This window comes from Otolemur garnettii, unplaced genomic scaffold (assembly GCF_000181295.1).
Source record: "Otolemur garnettii isolate 467f Iridium unplaced genomic scaffold, OtoGar3 scaffold00094, whole genome shotgun sequence".
Taxonomy (NCBI): Eukaryota; Metazoa; Chordata; class Mammalia; order Primates; family Galagidae; genus Otolemur; species Otolemur garnettii.
In genome coordinates this window covers 2,479,365-2,501,026 of record NW_003852489.1, presented here as the reverse complement: position 1 = coordinate 2,501,026, position 21,662 = coordinate 2,479,365, and the positions used below count along the sequence as shown (strand labels likewise).

Below are 21,662 nucleotides of genomic sequence, written 5' to 3'. Positions count from 1 at the left end.
TTAGCCCACATCACAAAATCCCAAAACTACAGATGTTGGCATGGATGTGGAGAGAAGGGAATACTTCTGTACTGTTGGTGGGAATGCAAGCTAATACAATCTTTTTGGAAAGAAGTTTGGAGAACACTCAAGGAACTAAAAGTAGACCTACCATTCGATCCTGCAATTTCTCTACTAGGTATATACACAGATGATCAAAAATTATTTTACAACAAAGACATGTGCACTAGAATGTTTATTGCAGCCAAATTCATAATAGCCTAGACATGGAAACAGCCCAAATGCCCATCAACCCATAAATGGATTAACAAATTATGGTATATGTACACCATGGAATACTATGCAGCCATAAAAAGACAGAGACTTCACATCTTTTATGTTTACCTGGATGGAGCTGGAACATATTCTTCTTAGTAAAGTATCCCAAGAATGGAAAAAAAAGTATCCAATGTATTCGATACCACTATGAAATCAATATATAACCACCTACACAATCATATGAATGGCAAAACATAACTATAGACCAAAAAGTAGAAGAGAAGAGGAGAGAGAGGGGTGGGGAGAGGGGATTTGCGGAGAAGGGAGAGTATTCAGGGGACCTCACCTAATGTGCATGACGCAATGGTACATTTCAAAACTATTAAGACATGAGTATAATTGTGATGGATGTGTTACTTGGTTCAATGTAAACATTTCACATTGTATATCGAAGCAGTACCCTAAACCCCACAAATGCATCAATGTACAAAGTTATGATTTAATAAAAATAATAATTATAAAAAAAAAAGAAAATACTCCTGGGAAGTTAAGCATATGTTAATAGGAGTTAGTTTGATAAGATTGCTTTTCTTCTAAAGCTTCACTGACATCTGAAATATCAGGCAAGCAGGAATAAGCTCTAGGAAGGACGTTTAGAAGGGACAGGTAGTTTTAAAGTGGGGGTGGGAGGTTATAGGAGGAGCAACAGAGTGGGGAGGCCTTAGGCATCAGAGGGTTTGATGTGGGCACAGAATGGAGAAAGCTGCCAACTTGTGAATGCAAATCAAAACCACTTTGAGATATCCCTGTGTCTGCAATGGAAGGGAAACTCAGGAATGTAGCTGCACGGGGGCTTCTTAAGGGGCAGCCATCTGTGAAAGTTGGCAGCGGCTGGGGTTCAAGCCTCAGCACCTTTTGAATTTCAGAGTCCGAAGTGCTCCTGCTTCTCCCACCTTTTCCTAAGTTTCCTTCTTTTGGCACTTTGGAATTTGCCCAAGTCCTGGGCCAGGTATTCTCTCTAGGTGTTTTCCCAGTGAAAGCTGCTTCCTCCTGTCAGTCCCAAACCCCTTCCTCATGACCTTCCATGACTTGTGGCATTTGGCTGGGGGTGGCAATGGGGTGGAGGAGGTCATGACCAAGCTATCAGTTAAATTCATTGTTTCGGCAACACGTGACCCAGAACAAGATTGAAATTTCATCTCCTGTGACATAATCCCAGTAAATCCCCCTGACACAGGTGGCTTAAATGTCCCCTGTATTAAAGGAAGTGGTGACACTGTGGTTTGGGACAGGGAGCCCATGTTTGTTGACTTTTAGCACTTTCTCTGGGCAGAGCATTTACAGACAGTATTATACAAAGAGTACCAATATCCCCTCACTTGGAGTTGGCAATGGGACATCGCCAGGCCTGAGTTCCTGCCTCTGTAAAACAGAGTGTTGCCCTGGCTGTCCTCTAAGCCCCTCTGCTCTGGCAGTCTGGTCTGTGATTCTACAAAAGGAGAGTTGGGGGTGGCTCTCTGAATAGAAAGCTCTGAACAGGGAGTACAACGTGGTGTGGCCTCTACTCTCTCTTGTGGGGAGATGGCCCCTTCCTGCCATCGGAGGGGCAGTAGGTTTCTGTACCTGTGACGTTGGTCAAGGATTCCTTTTGCCTCAGTCTCTTTAGGGAATCTTCCCACACCTGCCCAGTGCGGATGGCTGTGCGCGTCCGGCCTTTGGCGTGCTTGAGGTACTCTGCGAGCTGTCGGCTGGTGGGGTTCTCAGAGCTCGTGGAGGTCTTCAGCCTACAGTGGGGAACACAGCCTAGAGCTGTAGGAGGGCTCTAATTTATATGATGAGAGGCATATAAACTCTACAACTTCCAAAAAGCATTATGAAGAGCCCAGCAGAGGGGCCCCAGGATGTGGACAGCACACAGGACACAAACCCTCGTGTGCTCCCGGGGCCTTGTCTTCATCTCCCTGACAGTGCCTCTGGAAACGCTCCTCGGGGAGGAGGAAGCTGCAGTGGCCATTAAGCTGTGCTAGGTGTGGTTCTGGGAAAGGATGGTGGATGGATGGGAAATGAGCAGTTCCTGAATGCCAGTCGGAGGGTTGAAGCAGGGCCGACTGTGTCACAACCAGCTAGGGAGCCTCGAAAACACACAGGCCCAGGGAGCTACTGAGTCACCCTTGAGGAACCGCTGGCATGGAGCTGGGATGTCATCAGCCCTGTGGATGAGAATCTAAGGATAAGATGTGTACAGACTAGTCTGCTTTCTGACTCTGTGGCCTCGGACCTGCCTCTCGACCCTCATCTTACATGTGACATCTTGTCTACAACCGGAACTGGCGTTGGCCTTCTTTCTATATCCTGAGCCTTGTGTGGGCTTTGCATTAAGGCCTGGGCCTCAGCAACCTATGTTCCTTTGTTTATGGGGTGGAGGGACCCTAAAATATCCTGCACCAGCCCCTTTGGGATCTGGCTGCTGCTGCTGCTGCTGCTAACACACCCGAATGTTTCCTTCCTGCCTCAGGCCCTTTGCCTTTGCTGTTCCCTTACTGGTAGTGCCACCCCTGGGCTGTCCCCCAGATCCTCCTTGGGTCTAGCTGCTTCTTATCCTCTGGGGGACTTCCCTGATCCCTGCGCCTAGAGTGGAGCCTGTCGCTCTCTTTCTGTCCTTCACTGTCTTTACCACAAACCATGAATCACAGGGTTGTATGTGTGCTTGTGTAACAGAATGTCTAAATGTGATTCATTATGTCTCTAGGAGGCCCCTAAGTCCAAGAACTGACCAGTGGGGAAGGGGATCCCCACATGCAGGGTGGGGCTGTGCATCTTCTCCAGTCTGCCTAGAGGGGACCTGGCCCACAGGGGCTGGGGAGGGGTGAAGGAGTGAGCCATGTGCCCCCAGGCTGAGGGTTGGAGCTATAAGCCACTGGCCAAAGACATTTCTAGGTCATGGAGTGGGCAGCAGAATATCTAAGAAACCAGGAAAGTGCTGGAAGAGATAAAGGGCTTCTGGCCCCCTCCTGGCACTGAGCTCTGTATAGTCAGCTGCCATCCTCCCTTATCTTTCCTTCCCCCCAAGAAGCAGAAACCTAGGGCAGGGGATGAGGGGGAGTTCAGGAAAGGGGGCAATGCTCCCTTTTCTCCCTGCAGGCTTTGAGCAGTTCTGAACTAAGGGAAGAGAGAAGCTCTGGACTTTGTCTTTTTATGCTGACATTTTAATTCCTGAAATGATACTGTTCAGGGGACTTGAAGTCACCAAAAAGGTTAAAAGATGGCTCGAGAGTTCATTAAAGGGCCAGGGAGGAGTGGAGTCTCAGAGCCAGCATAAAGGGACAGGAAGAGGGGAGAACAGGTTGTTCTTTGCTCAATACGACAGCACCCCTTGTTTCTCTCTTGCTCTCTCTCACTGGAGTGTGGCTTTCCTGGGGGCAGGCATCCAAGCTGCCCTTATTTTGCTGGTGTCCTGTGGGCTCCTGGGCTAAGTTCCTTTCAGAGGGGTGGCGTGCTCCTCTTCCTGCGACTGTGGGTGCACCTGCTAAGGGTCACTCCTGTAACCTCACTGGGTGGGTGCCTCCGAGCCATTGTAGCTGCTCAACTGGAGGTGCCCAGGAGTTGCACAGGAGTGTGACAGCAGCTCTCCCCCAGTTCCAAGCCTGCAGCCACGTCTGATTGACGTGGGCAGATGGAAACTCTGCTTCCCTGCTCCAAGGTGGGGCAGGCTCTCGGGTGCAACTTCTGCTCCAGGTCTCCCTGTGGGGTCAGACTGGAGCTAGATTGGAAACCACGGTCTGGCTTCACTTCTTTTATTGCTCCTCCTTCCTTCACTCCATTACACTCCCCTGATAAGTCACCTGTACCTACCTCCAGGTCTCGGGTTCTGCTTGCGGAGAACCTGACCTCAGTCAGTCCATGCTAGTAGGCTGAATGAAGAACATTCACCCCGTCCTGTGTTTTTCAACTGTTTTTATCTCACGACACACTTGGACCTATCGTTAAACTTCTGTGGCACACTTAAATTATGTTGATCAAAAAAAATTAAAGAATAATAATGTATTTATTGTGCTTTGAACTTCTTTAGAAAATAATTAATGATCTTTAAAAATTTTCATGGCACACCAGTGTGCCACAACACACTGTTTGAAAATCACTGATCTAGAGGCTTTCTGAGACTCCAGAATGCATGAGTCGAGGAAATATTAGGCCATGTGGAAGAATGTTCTTCTAGAATGAGGTTAGATGCCTGCTTCCAGGGAACTTACAACCCGAGGGTATTAGCAGTCTGGGCTATTGCTCCTGCCTGTCATGTACTTGGAGGGGGGATGGAAGGGCAAGTTTTACTATTGGTCTGGTTCATCAGCTTGTCAGGGCTGGCCTAGGTGTGCTCGGTATTAACAGGGAGACTGTGAAAGGACGTGTGTGTGTGTGTGTGTGTGTGTGTGCGTGTGTGCATCTTACGCACCTGGTTCTGGAATCCAGGAAGGCCTTGTCGACTTGGACCTTGACCTGACTCACAGCATCCGAGATGGCAGCAGTTCTGGTTGTCGCTGCTTGGGGCCGGGTGGGGAGCAGAAGCAGGGCATCAGACACCACTCCTCTGCAATGTCTTCTGCCTGGCTCCCTTGTCCTTAGCCATCCCTCCCGCCCCTCCAATCTGAGCAGGCAGGAGATCAAAATTACGAAGCTCTGACGAGTTCTTAAGGGGTGAAAGCACCGAATGGGAAGAATACACCTGGATCTTCAATTAGATGCTGAAATTGTTCTTTGAGATTCCACTAGAATAGCCAGGGATGGGATGAAGGAGGAGCATACCACTCAGGTTGGCTCTGGCCACTGGGCTGTGGGGATTTCTCTGGTTCTTGGTGAGAGGCTTGTACAGACCCTTAATTTCATCAAAGAGGTACTGATCACCGGGACCCCAAAGTAGAGAGAGGGAGGTAAAGGTGGGATTGGGTTTTCACTTGTATTGAGTTTGGAATATGGGTGGGATGGGCAGGACCCATTCTCTGAGCTTGGAGAGTGTAGTAGGTTAAATGGCCCTTCCAAAGTTCACATCTACTTGGAACCTCAAAATATGACCTTATTTGGAAATTGGGTCTTTGCATAGCTTATTTTAATGAGGTTATACATGGTTGGTGGTTTTAGAAGGAGAGGGGAAGGTGTGTGAAGACTGAGACAGGGACTGGCGTGACCCAAGTCAAGGACCACAAAGGACGCCAGGAGCCACCAGTAGCTGGGAGAAGTCGGAAGATTTCTCCTCTAGAGCCTTGAAGGTGAGTGTGGCCCTGCCAACACCTTGACTTTGAACTTCTTGCCTCCTGGACTGTGAGATTAAATTTCTGTTGTCTTAAGCCACTCAGTTTGGGTGTTTTGTTATGGAAGCCCCAGAAACCAGCACAGGAAGACACTTACCCCTTGTGGCAGACTCTGCGGTCTGGAGCAGGACCAGGAAAGCCAGGAGGGCTGAGAGGTGGGGAAGGACCCTCATTGCTGCAGTGAGACATAGGATCCGGCTGTGAGCTTCCCCAGAGTCCCAGTGGAAGGGGCTGAATCACAGAAGGCAGAGAAAGCCCAGGGAACACTCTGACATATACACACAGCCCCAAGCCCGGTACTGGGGGAAATGGAAAGAAGCAACGTGGAAGGGAAAGAACTCAGGCTTCAGGGTGTGAGGCCCTGAGTCCTTGTTTTGCATTTGTCCTACCAGCTCTGTGACGAGGCAGGTTACTTAACTCTGCCCTGCGGAGGGTGGCTCAGCACCCAGTGATCTGGGAGGTCTGATTCTGCCCTAATAGTCTGTGATCCTGAGATTCTGCACCTGTCTTGTCACGGGCATGAGAAGTGGTGTTACCCAGCCTGGACATGACTTTGAGTTCACCTCCCCCTCCCCCTCAGGTGCACTGCTGCTCCCTGCGAGTGGGTCTCCTCTGGCTCAGCACCCAGGGAGAATGCCTGAGAGGCAGACAGTCAGCTCCTCCCTTCAGCCACCAGGCAGAGGCTTCACCCTCCCTCAAAGAGCCAATTAGGTGGGGACACATGAAAGAAAGTTGTGACAAAGCTCAGAGCTTCTTTGAGAGATCCCAGCTCTTAGACGAACCCTTTCCTTCTTCGTGATCTTTAACTCTGAACCTAAGTCATCAGACTAAAATTTGGGGAGCTTTGCTTTCTGATCGGGGGGCTTCGCTGGGCTTGGTGGAGCAGACCCCAAATCGACTTGGAGGAGATTCTGGCTTCAGCCCAGGGAGGTGCCCCAGGGTGCAGATGGAATGACTGTGATTCAGGCCATGGTCTCAACAGCCTCCTTGGCCTTCACAAGAGGGTGAGAGTCTTCCCCCCAGCATGGCGTTCACTGATTGGACTCCAGAAGCACAGCAGGGAGAACAGCCTCAGATTGGCTGTCCCTCCCTGGTCCTGAAGACCTCTGTAGGAAATTGTAGTTTGAGCTTTGCCTGAGAGACCACCAGTCTGTCCTGCAGACTCTCTCCAAATAAATAATCTTCCCTTGGACGAGGCCAGACCAGAAGAGGAGAACTCTGAGTCCAGACCAGGTATGTTTAGCCTCCTTCACCCCACTCATTGTTTTCCTCTGCCCTGTTGGGGGGCCCCTTAATAAATTTTATCTGATTGAATATCCTTTTAGTACTCTAATTCCAGAAAAAAAAATGCAAGGTATGAATAAATCCCTCTCTGGCCAAGATGCTCTCTGGTACTTTCCCCCGCTCCCAAGATGAGTTCTCAAACATCACGACCCCTCAGTAGGCTCCTGTCCTTATCTTTACATGGCCCCAAGTAGGAACAGATCATTCTATGACCTCTTCTGCCTCTGTCACCCTTTTTTTGTGACTCCAGGAAACCCACTGCAGGGTCCAGTGAGTCCACAGAAATTTGCCCATAATAGACAAACAAAGACAATGGTTTGGGAACAACAGGTATTATCGACTTAAAAAAAATTTTGTGCTGAAAACAGTTGGCAAAAGGTGTACCCTCTTAACTATTTTAACCACACAGTACAGAAATGTTAAGTATATTTGCCTTGTTGTACAACAGCTTTCTAGAACTTCTTCGTCTTGCAAAACTGACTCTACACCCCTTGGACATAAACTCCCTAGCCCCCAGCCCCCAGCTCCTGGCAACCATCTCTCCTTTGGTTTTTTAAGAGGCACACAGGTCTTTATTATATTCTTTGAATGAATAATACATTTCATAACAAATTATAAACAGAAAGTGAAAGATTAGTCTATGGAAAAAGTACATCATCTGAGATAGATTGAGGAAGAAACATCATAGCTGAAGACACGGAAGGTGAGAAATCTGAACAGGAAACAAAACTTAGATATTCCTTTCTCCTCTCCTCTGCTTTAAGCTCCCCATCGTACTCTCCTCACAGGGAAGTGAGGGAGGTGGGACTTCAAGGCCAGAGCGAAATTATTTTCCACACCTTGGGCAATGTTCCTGGTCAGTGTGAGGGAAGGGGGTTTGACAGAAAGCAGAGCCAGGCAGATCCTAGATTGTGTCACTGAAAAAAGACTGTGCAGAAATCTGATTCTTCGCAGCCAGAGGGACACTATCTTCAGCCAGAATCAAGCTGGGCCAAGGGAAGAGGGCATGAGACCTTAGAGGGTAAGAGGCCAACCAGAGGCTTCTGCGATGTTCGGAGGTTTATCTGCATTCTTATCATATGATCAGTGCAGAAACTGTGCTATGGGTGCCGAGCCTCTTTACTCTCTCTTTTTTTTAATCGACATAATTTTAGTGTGCTACAGAAGTTTAACTATAGGCTCAACTGTGCTGTGAGATAAAGAAGGTTGCAAAACATTGGACTAGAGGAGGGCCTGAGAAGGGAAGAAATCAGTGGGGCTCTTTTCCATGGCTGGCAAGAGTTCCATTGAGCCAAAAAGAAAGCCAACAAACACCCCATCGCCCATAGGAACACTCTGTTTGATTTTTTTTGAGCAGCTCTAGGATTAGGAGAGGAGGAGATACTTTTTAGTTTTTTGAGATGGAGTCTCACTTTGTGGCCCTCAGCAGAGTGCCAAGGCATCAGAGCTCATGGCAACCTCAAGCTCCTTGGGCTCAAGTGATCCTCTTGCCTCGGACTCCCAATTAACTGGGACTATAGGCACCTGCCACAAATCCCGGCTAGTTTTAGAGATGGGGGTCTCTCTCTTGCTCAGGCTGCTCTGGAACTCCTGAGCTCAGGCAATCCACCTGCCTTGGTCTCTCAGAGTGCTAGGATTATAAGCTTAAGCCACTGCACCTGGACTGAGAGGAGATTCTTATTAAGCTCTCTACGGCGGAAACAATCCACTATATTCTACCTCCCCTGAGGAGCTTGGGGTACCTGAGTGCATAAAAAGCAAATATGATTCAACTACTCCATTCTCCCCAAATGAAGCCCATCTAGTATTGTTCCCACACTGACTGAGCCACAAGTCCACAGGGCATTTAAGACATCTGGGACTAGGCCAGGGTGAACTAGTTCAGAACGTCTGCGATTAGCAGACATGAGATGGTGGAAATGAGATGGAATATCTGAGAGCCCTGGCTTAGCGGGTGCCTTAAAACACTGCCAAATCCCCACTGTGGTGGAGAGGTCATATTACAGAACATCACCCCAGTCTCAAGAACAGCACACGGAGCTCTGTTCTATTACTATCTCCCTCCAAATTCCTGTGTGACCCGGGACACATAATACCTCTGTGGCCTGGGTTCCAAAACAGGATGGATAAGAGTCCATGGTGCCTTCTAGCCCTAAGGATCTGTGATTCCATGACTTAGTTTTCAGCTGCAGGAAAGCCTTCTTGCCCCACAATGGATTTAATCACCTTCTCTCTTACACCAAACAAGGGCGAGATGCCATGGTGCCAGCCAGAGCTGCCACTGGAAAATGCCTGATATAAATGAGTCCAAATCCAGTACGAGGTTTTCTGGGAAGACTTGAGGAAATTTCATCATCAGCTTTTCAGAAATCAGGAAAAGATTAAAGTGCATGAGTCTTACCTGCCAAGTGCCTTGGCCTCCCGTGGCAGCCAGGGAATCGCTCTGCTTGGAGGAACTGGTCTTTTATACCTTCCAGCAGGAATTTATTTCTGGGAAAGGCCCAGAAGGAAAGGTGTTGAGGGGCTGATGTGGCTTGGAGGAGGCACTCAGGTTTAGCAGGAAACACCCCGTGACTTCAGGTAGATGCACGAGGAAACGTCAGAATGGCAGGGATTGGTGGAGGCACCATCGCTGACTCTGGGTGAAGCAACTCCTGTTTTCCTTCAACACCTGGTCCTGATCTAGCCCAAGCCGGAGCACCCCTGTCCCTCTCCGGCCTCTAATAGGATCTGAATAGCTCTTAGAATTGGGAACAACGAAATGGTTGTCCTCCCTAATAATTTATTCACTGCCCTTGGATCCCTCCCTTACATTTTCCCCCAAATTATTGTGGAATCCATGGGTTCACCTTTTGGATTTAAAGTGATTAAAAAACATGATTTCGGGGGGGGGTCAAAATTTCAAACTACTTCCTTTTGGGGAGGGTCATCAGAGGATGAGAAGAGCTCTGGACTTGCCACCAGGATGGTGGGTTGTGAGAAGTTCTGGCATAGAACCAGGGTGAGGGTCTGCAAGAAAGGAGAGGCGGTCAGTCCAGGGACAAGGAAAGACTTTAATAGAGGGGGGGGAACAGAAAATAGGGACTGACTGGGTGTCAGCTCCCCTCCCACACAGTTACAAAAGGCTCTTACGAGCCTTATCAGTATGGCTGGAGTGGGGCAGTGAGCCTGGGGAACCGCATGGGCCTCTTTAGTGCAGGCCAGGATATGGTAGGGTGTTTCTAGGAACTCTGGCCTTGAGACATTCCAGGGGTCTGGGGAGGATTGCTGGTTTCTGACCTGATTTTCTAAAAAGGCTGCACTCCTGTCGGGGGTATGATAATTCCTTCCCAGAAAGTTATAGTTCCTACCTCAGATTTTCTAGTACTGAAATCAATGGTTGGTTTTAATAATTATTATAATCTTATGACTTGATGCCTTTGTTATAGTGACCTATTACAAAAATCCAGTGTCTTGTGAATTATTGATCTAAAATCCAAGTATAGGCCGGGTGGTGGTAGCTCAAGCCTGTAATCCCAGCACTCTGGGAGCTCAAGGCAGGAAGATTGTTTGAGCTCAAGACCAACTCGAGTAAGTGTGAGATCCATCCCACTCCCCATGCTGTCCCTATGAAAATTAGAAAAATTAGCCAGGTGCTGTGTCGGGCGCCTGTAGTTTTAGCTACTCAGGAGTCTGATGCAGGAGGATCAACTTGAGGTTGCAGTGAGCTATGATGACACCACTGCACTGTAGTCTGGGTAATAGAGTGAGATTCTTGTCTCAAAAACAATCGAACACCACCACTACCCCCCAAAACCCAAAGAACAAAAACCTCAAGTATAGTGTTGCATACTTTTCCTATCTCAATGAATTTGAAAATTCAATCTCATTAGATCCATACAAGAAGGAAACAGGAAGATTCAGAGGAAACAAATTTCATGAAAGTGTACTTTTTATAGACAAACAATTTAAAATGTAAACAACCCTCTTTATGAAATGTTACATCGAGTTGAAAATAGTCTGGAGGGACTCTGGGAAGACTGTCAGAAATTAATCAACCAAACACCAGTCAAAACAATAATGTTCCCTTTCTCCAGCCGATGGAATAGGTCTAAAAGCTGGCAAATGAGCTGGGCATCTCAGAAGGCAGCTGTCCAAGAAAAGTGAGTGAGATTTCAGGCTCTTCTTTTCTTCTTTGAAATATATTTCAGCTCCTTACTAAGCATTATTTTCAAGATGAAACTTCCTTTTAGAAGAGCCTATGGTATAACATTGCTTCCTCTGTGCAATGTACCTACTGTGAGCTACTACAATCAGATAGCAGCAAAACACAGAGCTGATGATCCATCATCCCTGGCTCTTCATTGTGTTAGGACATGACATAATATGTCCTAGGTCTGACCTTTCTGTCACAGGAAGCAATGGGACAGTGGCAGCCCCAGCTCAGTAGGAGCTTGGCACGAAATACACCTGGAGGCAGTCACAGTGACACGCCTACAGTCCTATAGCTCATTGGTACTTTAGAAGACATCTTTTCATGGGCTTATCTCTTACTAGCTAAATCTCAGCACACTCTTAGCACAGGTCTCCCTGTTAGGGAACGACAAATTGGCCTGGGAAATGGAGAGTGGAAGACAGAAAGTCCATGAGAAGCCTAAACAGGCCAATGGCTTCTCATCTGTCAGCACAGGTTCTGAAATATTTTAACAATAGCAGCAGGAGCAGCAGCAGCAGAAGATAAGGTCTATCACTGGCACATGGCAGTCCACCCACATACACGTGTGTGTGCACTTTCCAGGAATCCACAGTTTATCAATGAAGCTGATAACTTAGTTGTTGGCTCACTCCATCATCTTCCAGAATTAGAATGCTGATGCTGCACTTACCACCTTTGGCTGATAAGTGACAAGGTGACCCTTCTGTTGTGTAAGGTGATTGTAGTTTTCACAATGGGCCCTGCCCTTCCAGCTGTCTCCACGGTGCCAGATGCCATCCCTGTGTAAGCCTAGCCAGCCCTTTCCTGGCCTACTGGTCTGACTATCATTCATAGCTGGACAGGTTATTTTTTTTTCTTTCCTGGCTGTACACTTAATGCATTTCCTCTTGTTGATTTCCTAGAACACTACACAAATAACTCCTTGTCTTGAGGATGGTTCTCTGCGCCAATGTTTACCCCTTGGGGACCCATTCATTAGTTCTACCCAGAGAAGGGAAGAACTCAGGTGCTCTGGCTTAAGCCACCCCTGGCCTGTGGAGTGGTGTGCAGATGACAAACCTGTCCTGAGTGGCATCTCTGGGAAAGACAGGCTTTGGCAGGGTGGGGTAGGGGGGTGGACATGGCCAGTCAATCCCCTTCAGGTGGATGAGAAACATACACATCTGGAATGAGCTTTGTGTCTCCCTCAGCAGACAGGAAGAGGCTTTGTTATCTTCTCATGTTTTAGTAGAATTGAGCTTATGTTTGGTGGCTTCTGAGGTTGGCATACCATAAAAGTCTGAGTGTCAAACACGGTATCTATGAATTTCCAATTAGCATGTTGGGACCAAAGGGCCCACCTGGTGGGGTGGCAAAGGAAATTCCCAAGAACCAGCCTGGTGGGTGGGCAGATCCTGTCCCTTCCTTCTCTTCATTCATGGAATTGCCCCCCATTAACGTCATTCCCCCATTTCCTACTAGTACTCTGCCTTTCCCCCCTTCCTCTTTCCCTTTCCTTAAATACTCACCGAGCGCTTAGACTCATGTGCTCCCTGGTTTTTTCTTACTGCTTATCCTCTCTTCAATTAGCTGCGAAATTATGAATTTTGATAAGTTTGCTTCAAAGGAAAAAGGTGTCAGATCTGTCCCCTGCCTTGGCAGAGTAAATGCAGAGCTAGGGCTGGGAGAAGACAGATCTCGGAGCTAGCCAAGACGATCTGACCCAGGATGAACCCGGCTGGGGAGGGGGTGATAGGCCAGCTACTGTATAAGTCACAAATATAAATACGGGATTTTAAAGAAAAAGCATCTTGAATTATTATTGTTATTCTGTGAGGAATCTGATGAGGTAGGCTCTGTGGTAAATCCATACAGATGATGTCATCCCGGTAAAACTCCATTTCTCAAGCAAGCTTATGTGCACGCACACATACACATACACACACACATGCATGCACACACATGTCACAGGCAGAGGTGACACTGAGGAACTGGTAGGAATGCGAGGAGCCCTGGATTATTATATTAAGACTGAGCAAGCCAGGTTCTGGGCCTAGCTTGCTATTCCCTGGCAATGGATGTTGGGAAAGTTACTCCTTATTCAGAGGCCTCAGTTTCCTTGTCTGTAAAGAGAAATGGGTCCACTAAATAATTGTGGTTCCCTTGGGTGCCAATGTTTAGAATGCTTTCTTGAGTCATCACATCTTGTAGGTTCTAGGTACTAGAACCTAGTTACCTCGTACCCAGCAGTCTGTTGCTGCCCCTTCATACAATCGTGCGCCCATCACACACTGTCAAGTTCTCTTTACTCAAAAAGGGGATCTGAATCCTATCTCCTCACTATTAGGGAACTCACTGGGATAGGGTAGGGGACAGCTATCCCAAAGGCCATTCTCTTTAGTTCTGAGAGACAACCAAAAACAGAAGAATGGGAGGAATCTTGTTGAGAAAGAAGAAAAATTCTGCAGGGAATATGATCATTCTCTCAGTCACTCCAATTGGAGACCAGGGAGGCATCCTGGGTGCTTTGCTCTTCTTTTTCCTCTCCCTCTTTTCTCTTCCTCCCTCCCGTTTGTCCTTCATAAATCTCGCGCCTCTGTGAGTTCTGCCTCTGCACTGACTTGCCTCCACTTTGCCCCCGTGCCATTCTATCTCCCTGGTCTTCCTGCCCCTGTCTCTCTCCACCCCATGTAGGTGTGTGCCGCACCGCAGTTCTCAGTACACAGCTCCCTGCAGGTTTTAGCCAATGTTCTACGCCACCTAAGCTCCAGTCCATCCCAGCCTATCACGTGCCACTCCTTTACCCGCGCTCTTTTTTTTGCAGCCAAACAAACCTATTCGTTCTTCCCCGATGTGCTGGGCACAGTCCTGCTTCTCTGCCTTTCTTCTGCCATCCTCCAGGCCTGGCTTGCTCTCCCCCTTCTTGTCCAAAGCCAATCGCTACCTCAAGCCCTGCCCATCAGGCCTCCCCTGTCTGCCCACCTCCAGAAAGCCCTGCATTTCGTTTCTCTTTCTCTTTGCTCTTCCTATTTATTATCTCTGTATGCATCTTCTCTGTTGCTCAAATTAAATCAGGAATTTCTCAAGAGCTCTAAATTCTACCAGGCAATCAATGAGATTTCTTTTGAAGATGAAGATGATGACACTGGTATGAAAATTACCTTGGCTTAATTCAGTCATTCAAATCTTGACTGTCAGTTCTAAAGCTGTTTCCGGAAACCATTTGCTGGCCTGGTTGAAATGCTGTACTATTTAAAGTATAGCTAGAAGATATACATTTTTGGTTTTTCTCTTTTCTCTTCCATTTATCCCGATTCAGGGCACCCACTGCCCATCACAACCTGGACAGAAACAGAGAGAGAATCAGATGTTAAGCAACATCTGGATTTTGATTCATTTACAGTTGGGAGTAAGCGGCAGCTCATGCCCCATTTTTGTCTTAAGATGAAACTTCAATGCCTGTTTCTCAGATACCCAAAGAATCTTCCAGAAACAATGGAGCCCACCTGCCCCAGTCTTGCGAAGTTGCATTCTTAGGTGTCTGTGTCAGAGGGAGGCTGGGGCCCTGACTGGCTGTGCTGGTGTGGCGGCAATGCTGGCTAGGTACCAGGGTACGTGCTCACAGGACTTGTATAAATGGCTAGATTATTGCTGCTTCCCCTCAGGGATCCACCCCAATCATTTTGGGGTATACCAGAATAATAGACGCTCTGGAAGACTGTGGTGGAGGCTGGAATGGGTGAAATGCTCAACTAGACTTTTTGATAGGGGATCCCTTCCCCTCTGGCGGGAACCCGGGTAGGGTTAAGTGGTAATTTGCCTCTCACTATTCTCACAGTACTGAGAAGGGATCGGAGCCAAGGGAGGGAAGTAAAGAATCTTCACTCTCCTGCTCTCTTGTTCCTCCCTTTAAAAATACAAGCTTTTCAAAAGCCAACTGGTGTGCACTGTAGAATATCTTTCTACTCTGAGCAACATGGCCTCTGAAGTACCTCTAACAAAAGGTACTTGGGCTTGACTGGGTACCCCTGGAGGAATCTGAGATTCTAAAATTACCTCAAAAGCTCACCTTGTTTTTTGTTGTTGTTGAGACAGTGTCTTGCTCGATTGCTGGATTAGAATGCAGGGGTGTCATCATAGTTCACCATAGCCTCCAACTTCTGGGCTCAAGAGATCCTTCTGCCTCAGCCTCCCAAGTAGCTGGATCTACGGGCGCCTGCCACCCCACCCAGCTAATTTTTCTACTTTTTGTAGAGATAACGTCTTACTCTTGTTGAGGCTGGTCTCAAATACCTGAGCTCAAATGATTCTCCTACCTTGGCCTCTCAGAGTTCTAGGATTACAGGCGTGAGCCACCACGCCCAGCCTAGTATCTCCCATTTTTTAAAGAAAAATTTTATTTTAGAACAGTCTTCAATTTACAGTATTACAAAGATAACACAGACCATTCCTTTACACCCCAAATTCAGTTTTCACTGTTGTTAACATCTTACATTAGAATCATACATTTGTCACAATTAATAAACTGATATTATTGTACTATTATTAACTAAAAAGTTGATATCTCACATGTTTAACTTAAAAAAGTCATGCTTTTGTGTCTCACTCAAGAACTCTCCTGTTTGTTTTCAAATAAAAACACAAACTACAACGGACGCTGCAGGAATAGGAGCCACGTTAAGCCTGTGCTTTGCGTTCTCCGGGCCCCTTCTGTATTCCCTGGGGGTGGTGTCCAGTGAGCCTGGGCAGCATGAGTCACTGAGGATGAGCTCAGAGCAGAGTCAGATGGTCTGCCTGGGTCTGATAACTCAGCTCGGAGGCTGGGTAACCCCCAGAGAGTCACTTGATCACTAAGTCTTGCTTTTTTGACAAAGGGGATCAGAGCACCAGCCTGCATCACAGGGTGCTGTGAGGACCAGCTGAGAGAATGTGTGCGGGCACATAAAGCATGACTCACACAGATCAGATTATCAGGAAGATGATTTCTGAGTTTCAGGAGGCGAGCAGCTACTTCAACATAACCTTGCCCTTGAGATGTCACGTTTTTATTCTCTCACCCTCATCTGAGCCTCCGTTTCCAATCCAGAGGAGAGTCCAAAGCTGAAACGTATAAAGAAAATGGCTTAAATCCACATATTCCTTGCTGGGTTACATGTCGTAGACAGGGAGGAGGGTGAGTGGAGAGTCTAGTCACTATCATTTAGGGATGGAAGGATTGCTGTTACCTTGGAGACACAGAACCAAGGAGCAGGGAACTTCAGCTTTTGTGCAGCATTCCTCAATGAGGCTGCACCTCGGACAGGGACTGTCTGAGACTGATCCCTATGGCCTGTGGTTTTGGGGGCCTCAATTTAGTCATGATGGACAAGATGAGCAGAGAACAGCTTGCTCAGCTGTGAGCGTGGGCCACAGCCATCCCAGCACTGACCATAATAGATAGGAGGCCCCTTTGTGGAGTACAGGTACTCTACGCTGAGTCCGGGAAGTGAAAAGGGCACAACAGAGACTGACACTGGACATCTCATCAGCTTTGCTGAGTGGGAGCTTGGAGCCAGATTTAACAGCATATATTGTTATAATTATTCATGTATACTTACAACACAGTTAAGAATGAATGTAACATACCCCTATGCCTCACCATCCAGCTCTGCATTCACTGTTTCCTCTGCTTGGATATTTTGGATATTCTCCAGATATCCACACGGATTTCTCTCTGATCATCTTCAGGTATTTGCTTAAATATCATAGTCTCGGTGAATGTTTCCTGATTACTCTTTTAGAACATTTCAAACTCTTCTCCTCCCACAATTCTTTTCATCTGTCTTAGTCTGTTTTTCATGGCTTGTAACATATTGATATTTGAAACTGGGTAATTTATAAAGATAAGGAATATTTCTTGCAGTTTAGAGACTGAGAAGTCAAGTTGAAGGGCCATACCTGGTGAGGTGTCTCGCGGGTGGGAACCCTTGGCATAGGGTATCACATGCCCGGGGGGTTACACATGCTAAGGTGCTAGCTCAGGTCTCTCTTCCTCTTCTTAGAAAGCCTCTAGTTGCCCTTCTATGGTGACCCATTAATCTGTTAACTCATTAACTATTAATCCACAAGCAGATCTGTCCTTTTAAAAGAATCAATCTCTACCACTCAATACAGGCATATTGAGAATTAAGATTCAACATGAGGGCGGTGCCTGTGGCTCAAAGGAGTAGGGCGCCGACCCCATATGCTGGAGGTGGCGGGTTCAAACTCAGCCCCGGCCAAAAACTGCAAAAAAAAAAAAAAAAAAAGATTCAACATGAGTTTTGGAGGAAACATTCAAACCATAGCTTTATCCCTCTTTGTGGAACTGACCACCACACGCAGTATTATGTTTCATTGATTATCTACTCCAACCATAATGCAAGTTCCATGAGGTCAAAAACTGTTCAGGATCCCAAAACCATTGGTCAATAAATACTTCTTTCCTAGATTAACTGAATTAATTCACAAACTCTTTTTTTATTTTTCTGAGACAGAGTCTCACTCTGGTGCCCAGCTAGAGTGCCTTGGTCTCAGCCGGCTTCACAAAACCCTCAAACTCCTGGGTGCAGGTGATTCTCCTGCCTCAGCTTCCCAAGTAACTGTGACTACAGGTGCCTGCCATAACACCCCAGTTTATTTTTCTATTTTTAGTAGAGATGGTGTCTCCCTCTTGCTCAGGCTGGTTTTGAACTCCTGAGCTCAAGCAATCCACCCATCTCGGCCTCCCAGAGTGCTAGGATTATAGGTGTGAGCCACTGTGTCCAGCCTACTTCTCAAATTCTTAAGTTTCACATTTTATAATTTCAGACAGGATTGAGAATTTGTACTCAAAACTATGCATGGCTGAGTGCCATGGCTTATGTCTATAATCCTCGCACTCTGGGAAGCCGGGGCAGGAGCATGCCCAGAAAAATTAGCTGGGCCTGGTGACACCTGTAGTCTCAGCCACTGGGGAAGATGAGGTACCATGTTTCCCCGAAAATCAGACACTGTCTTATATGTATTTTTTCTCAAGAAGACACACTAGGGCTTATTTTCAGGGAATGTCTTATTTTTATTATGTATAATACAACAACCTACATTTATTCAAATACAGTTAAGTCATCTTCTTCTGGAACCTGACCAGGGGAGCAGACCTTGGTGGTGGGCCTGGCACTAGTGGGATGCGTGAACTCCTTTCCCCTAGCCATTCGCACATGTGCAATAGGATGCCTGTGACCATGGTTACCACATGCGCACCCGCACAAGTGCAAAGGGCTGGGAGAAAGGAGCTGTGGCAGATAAAAGATACTCCAGTCTTCCTTACCTGCACCGAAATGCCTATGTATCTGCATAGCCACGCCCATCACTAGGTCATATTATCCGGTGGGGCTTATATTTAACAAATGCATAGAAATCCTGCTAGGGCTTATTTTGGGGGCAGGTCTTATTTTCGGGGAAACACAGTAGGAGGACTGCTTGAACCCAGAAATTTGAGGCTGCAGAGAGCTATCATAATGCCACTGAACTCCAGCCTGGGTAACAGCACAAAATCCTATCTCAAAAAACCAAACCAAAACAACAACAACGAAAAACACAATTTGAATCACACCTCATTTCATCTCTATTCAAGTCTAATGGCTGGAGCCAAATGATTTTTTTCTTTTTTTGCAGTTTTTGGCCGGGGCTGGGTTTGAACCTGCCACCTCCTGCATACGGGGCTGGCGCCCTATGCCTTTGAGCCACAGGCGCTGCCCTTAAATGATTTTTTCTTGAGACAATAGCCAAAACCTTGACTCGAAATTATTGTGTAGATATGAATATAGACACTGATGATTTGGAGAACATCAGTGGCTATCATGAGATTGAACTTGAAAGAATCCTATATTTGGTAGAAAGTTCTGGAAACAAGAAAGGAGAAGGCCAGCTTATTGGAATTTGTTGAAGAGATTAATTTCTTTGTGATTTCCAGAAGAATACCAAGAAAGGGAGAGACATGGAAGCTGGACAGCAAAGTTCCTGCATTTCTAAAAAACTGAAACCTTTTCTTGGAGGGGGAGGAGCTATGGGAGCCAGTATGACCAGGGTCCTGCTATGGAGAACATTCCTATTGCCTCACGTCCTGACACTTCACTTGATACCTGGGCTAACCTGTTGGGATACACTTCAGGAAAATGGGGCTGTTCAGGATAAGAGCAATTAATTATCAGAGGCTTGGTATATTTCTCGGGAAAAGATGTTTGCGATCTGGCTAGGACATACAAGCAAACGGCCCCGCAGGCTGAGCTTCTGGGCATTGCTGACCTGTTTTATTCTCCTACTGATTCTGGCAATGTCAGTGCAGTAAATCTTGTAGTCTCACCTGTTCTGCCTGTTGGCACACTGTCTGGAAGGGGACTAGGAAGAGGTGGGGACACTCACTCTCTCAGTGCCCTGAGTTGTTGTCATGGGTTCAGCCCCAGTCCCATCTGGTGTTTCACCAAAACACCAATCACCTCCCCAAAATGTACTTGTAGCAGATGCTGTTGGTGCCCTAAGCAGATCCTCTTTATCAGCTACTGAGCATTTTGACTGTCAACAGCACACACCAGCACCCATATCAGTATTGTCCTTGGCTAATGGGAGCTACCTACCCAAGGGGTGTCTAAGAGGTTCCAATCTGCTTCTTCCCTAGGAATCATTCAATTCTTCAAGGAGACCTGATTCCTTTGTAATGGAGAATGGTATTCAGAATCCAAGCTCTGGGCTCAGTGCCCACAGCACAGTGATTATGGCACCAGCCACATACACCGAGGGTGGAAGGTTTGAACCTGACCCGGGCCAGCTAAAAACAGTGACAACTGCAACAAAAAATAGCCGGCATTGTGGTGGGTGCCTGTGGTCCCAGCTGCTTGGGAGGCTTAGGCATGAGAATCACTTAAGCCCAAGAGTTTGAGGTTGCTGTGAGCTCTAACACCATGGCACTCTAACAAGGGCAACATGAGGAGACTCTGTCTCAACAATAACAACAAAGGAAAGAAACTAAGGTCTGGGTACCGGATGTGCTCATTTCTACTGGGGAATGACTGCTTCTAGGCTCTCTCAGTGGACAGAGTTAGGAACTATATGCATGGATACTAACTCAAGCATACATAGATACATGTATACTCATTTCTGACTCTGTCTTTATACATATACAGTAGAACCTGTAAGTTGGCCACCCAAGGGACTGTAACAAACTGGTCCACATACAGAGTGGTTAACATCAGGAACTAGGACTACTGTATTGATATGTACGTGTGGTAGGTGTCCAGTCCACACACATTAGGTCAACTTAAGGAGGTGGTCAATGTAGGGAGGTGGTCAACTATGGAGGTTCTACTGTATTTAAACTACCCATGAGATTTTACGGCTAACCTTGGCCTCTGGTCTAGCAACACTGAGTCTAGTCTTGCCTTCATCCCTTTCCTCATTTGTAAATTTCTCAGACAGCGAAATGGCTCTCATCATCTACAGTACATTTACTTATTTGTTCATCCCTGGTATGTATATAAAGCAATTTCATAATTGCTAACCCAACCCCAAGGAGAAACAAATTTACTAACTAGAGTACAATGTCTGTGCACCGTGCTTTTGCTGTCTTTAGCCTTCTGCTTCCAGTCAAAATAAATATTTTCCAAAGTTACTTAGTTTGGTGACATTCTTCCTCACGGAGGAGGGTCTTCAAGGTGATTCATTTGGAACAAAGATTCATCTGTCATAGTCTGCATTCCATTGTAAGTACCTCTCACAACCTGGAAAAACAGTTTAAAACTTACATGGAGTAAAATCCACTCATTGTGATATATACTTTTATAGGCTTTAACAAATATTGTGAGTTATGTACCGCCACTACAGAATCTATATAGAACAGTCCCATCACCCCTAAAACGCCCTCACATTGCTCCTTTATAGTGAATCCCTACCCACAAACCCAATTTCTGAGAACCACTGATCTATTTTCCTTCTCTACAGTTTTTCCTTTTTAAGAATGTCATACAAAAGATATTGTACAGTATATGGTCTTTTGTGTCTGGTTTCCTTCAGTTATCATAATGATTCTGAAGTTGATCCATGTGGTCTTATGGGTCAGTAGTTACTTTGCTTCTATTATGGAGTATTATTTCATTGTGCAGATATCATACAATTTGCTTAAACGTTAACATGTTGATGGATATTCCGGCTGTTTCCCATTTTTACTATTATGAACAAAGTAGATAAGCATATTCACATACAGGTTTTTGTGTGAACATATGTTGTAATTTCCCTCGAGTGGGAGTGGGATTGCTGGATCATATGGTACACAAATGTTCCATTTTATAAGAAATTTCCAGCTTCCCAAAGGGGCTGTGCTATTTTGCATTCTGATGAGCAATTGTGAGAGTTCCAATAGTTCTATATACTTGTGAACATTTGGTATGGTCTACTTTAAACATTTTTGCTATTGCAGTAGGTATACAGTGAGAGCTAGTATTCTTCCTGCTGTTATATCTGTTGAAATAATTATTTCCAAGGTTGGAAATTGTGTGGTCTTATGGAATAAACTAGTAGGCGAGAGGCTGTGAGGCAGAGTGGAAAGTGGTTAATCATCAAAAGACAAATGAACCTGGGTTGAAATCCCAGTG

The 21,662-nt window shown here is 46.4% G+C and overlaps 1 protein-coding gene across 2 annotated transcripts in view; it reads right to left on the bottom strand.

Moving 5' to 3' along the window:
• Positions 1-9,531, bottom strand: part of LPO (lactoperoxidase) — a 33,632-nt gene extending 24,101 nt beyond the window's left edge. Inside the window, exons 1-4 of one of the 2 annotated variants that reach the window (XM_012808765.2) lie at positions 9,247-9,531; positions 5,659-5,736; positions 4,709-4,796; positions 1,882-2,042 (exon numbers count right to left, since the gene is read on the bottom strand). In XM_012808765.2, coding sequence (XP_012664219.1) covers positions 1,882-2,042; positions 4,709-4,796; positions 5,659-5,734 — 325 coding nt within the window. In that variant the 5' untranslated portion in view covers positions 5,735-5,736; positions 9,247-9,531. Of the gene's footprint in view, positions 1-1,881; positions 2,043-4,708; positions 4,797-5,658; positions 5,737-9,246 lie in introns of those variants that run through there. The other variant, XM_012808766.1, reaches the window with a different exon arrangement.
• Positions 9,532-21,662: the final 12,131 nt, after the last annotated feature.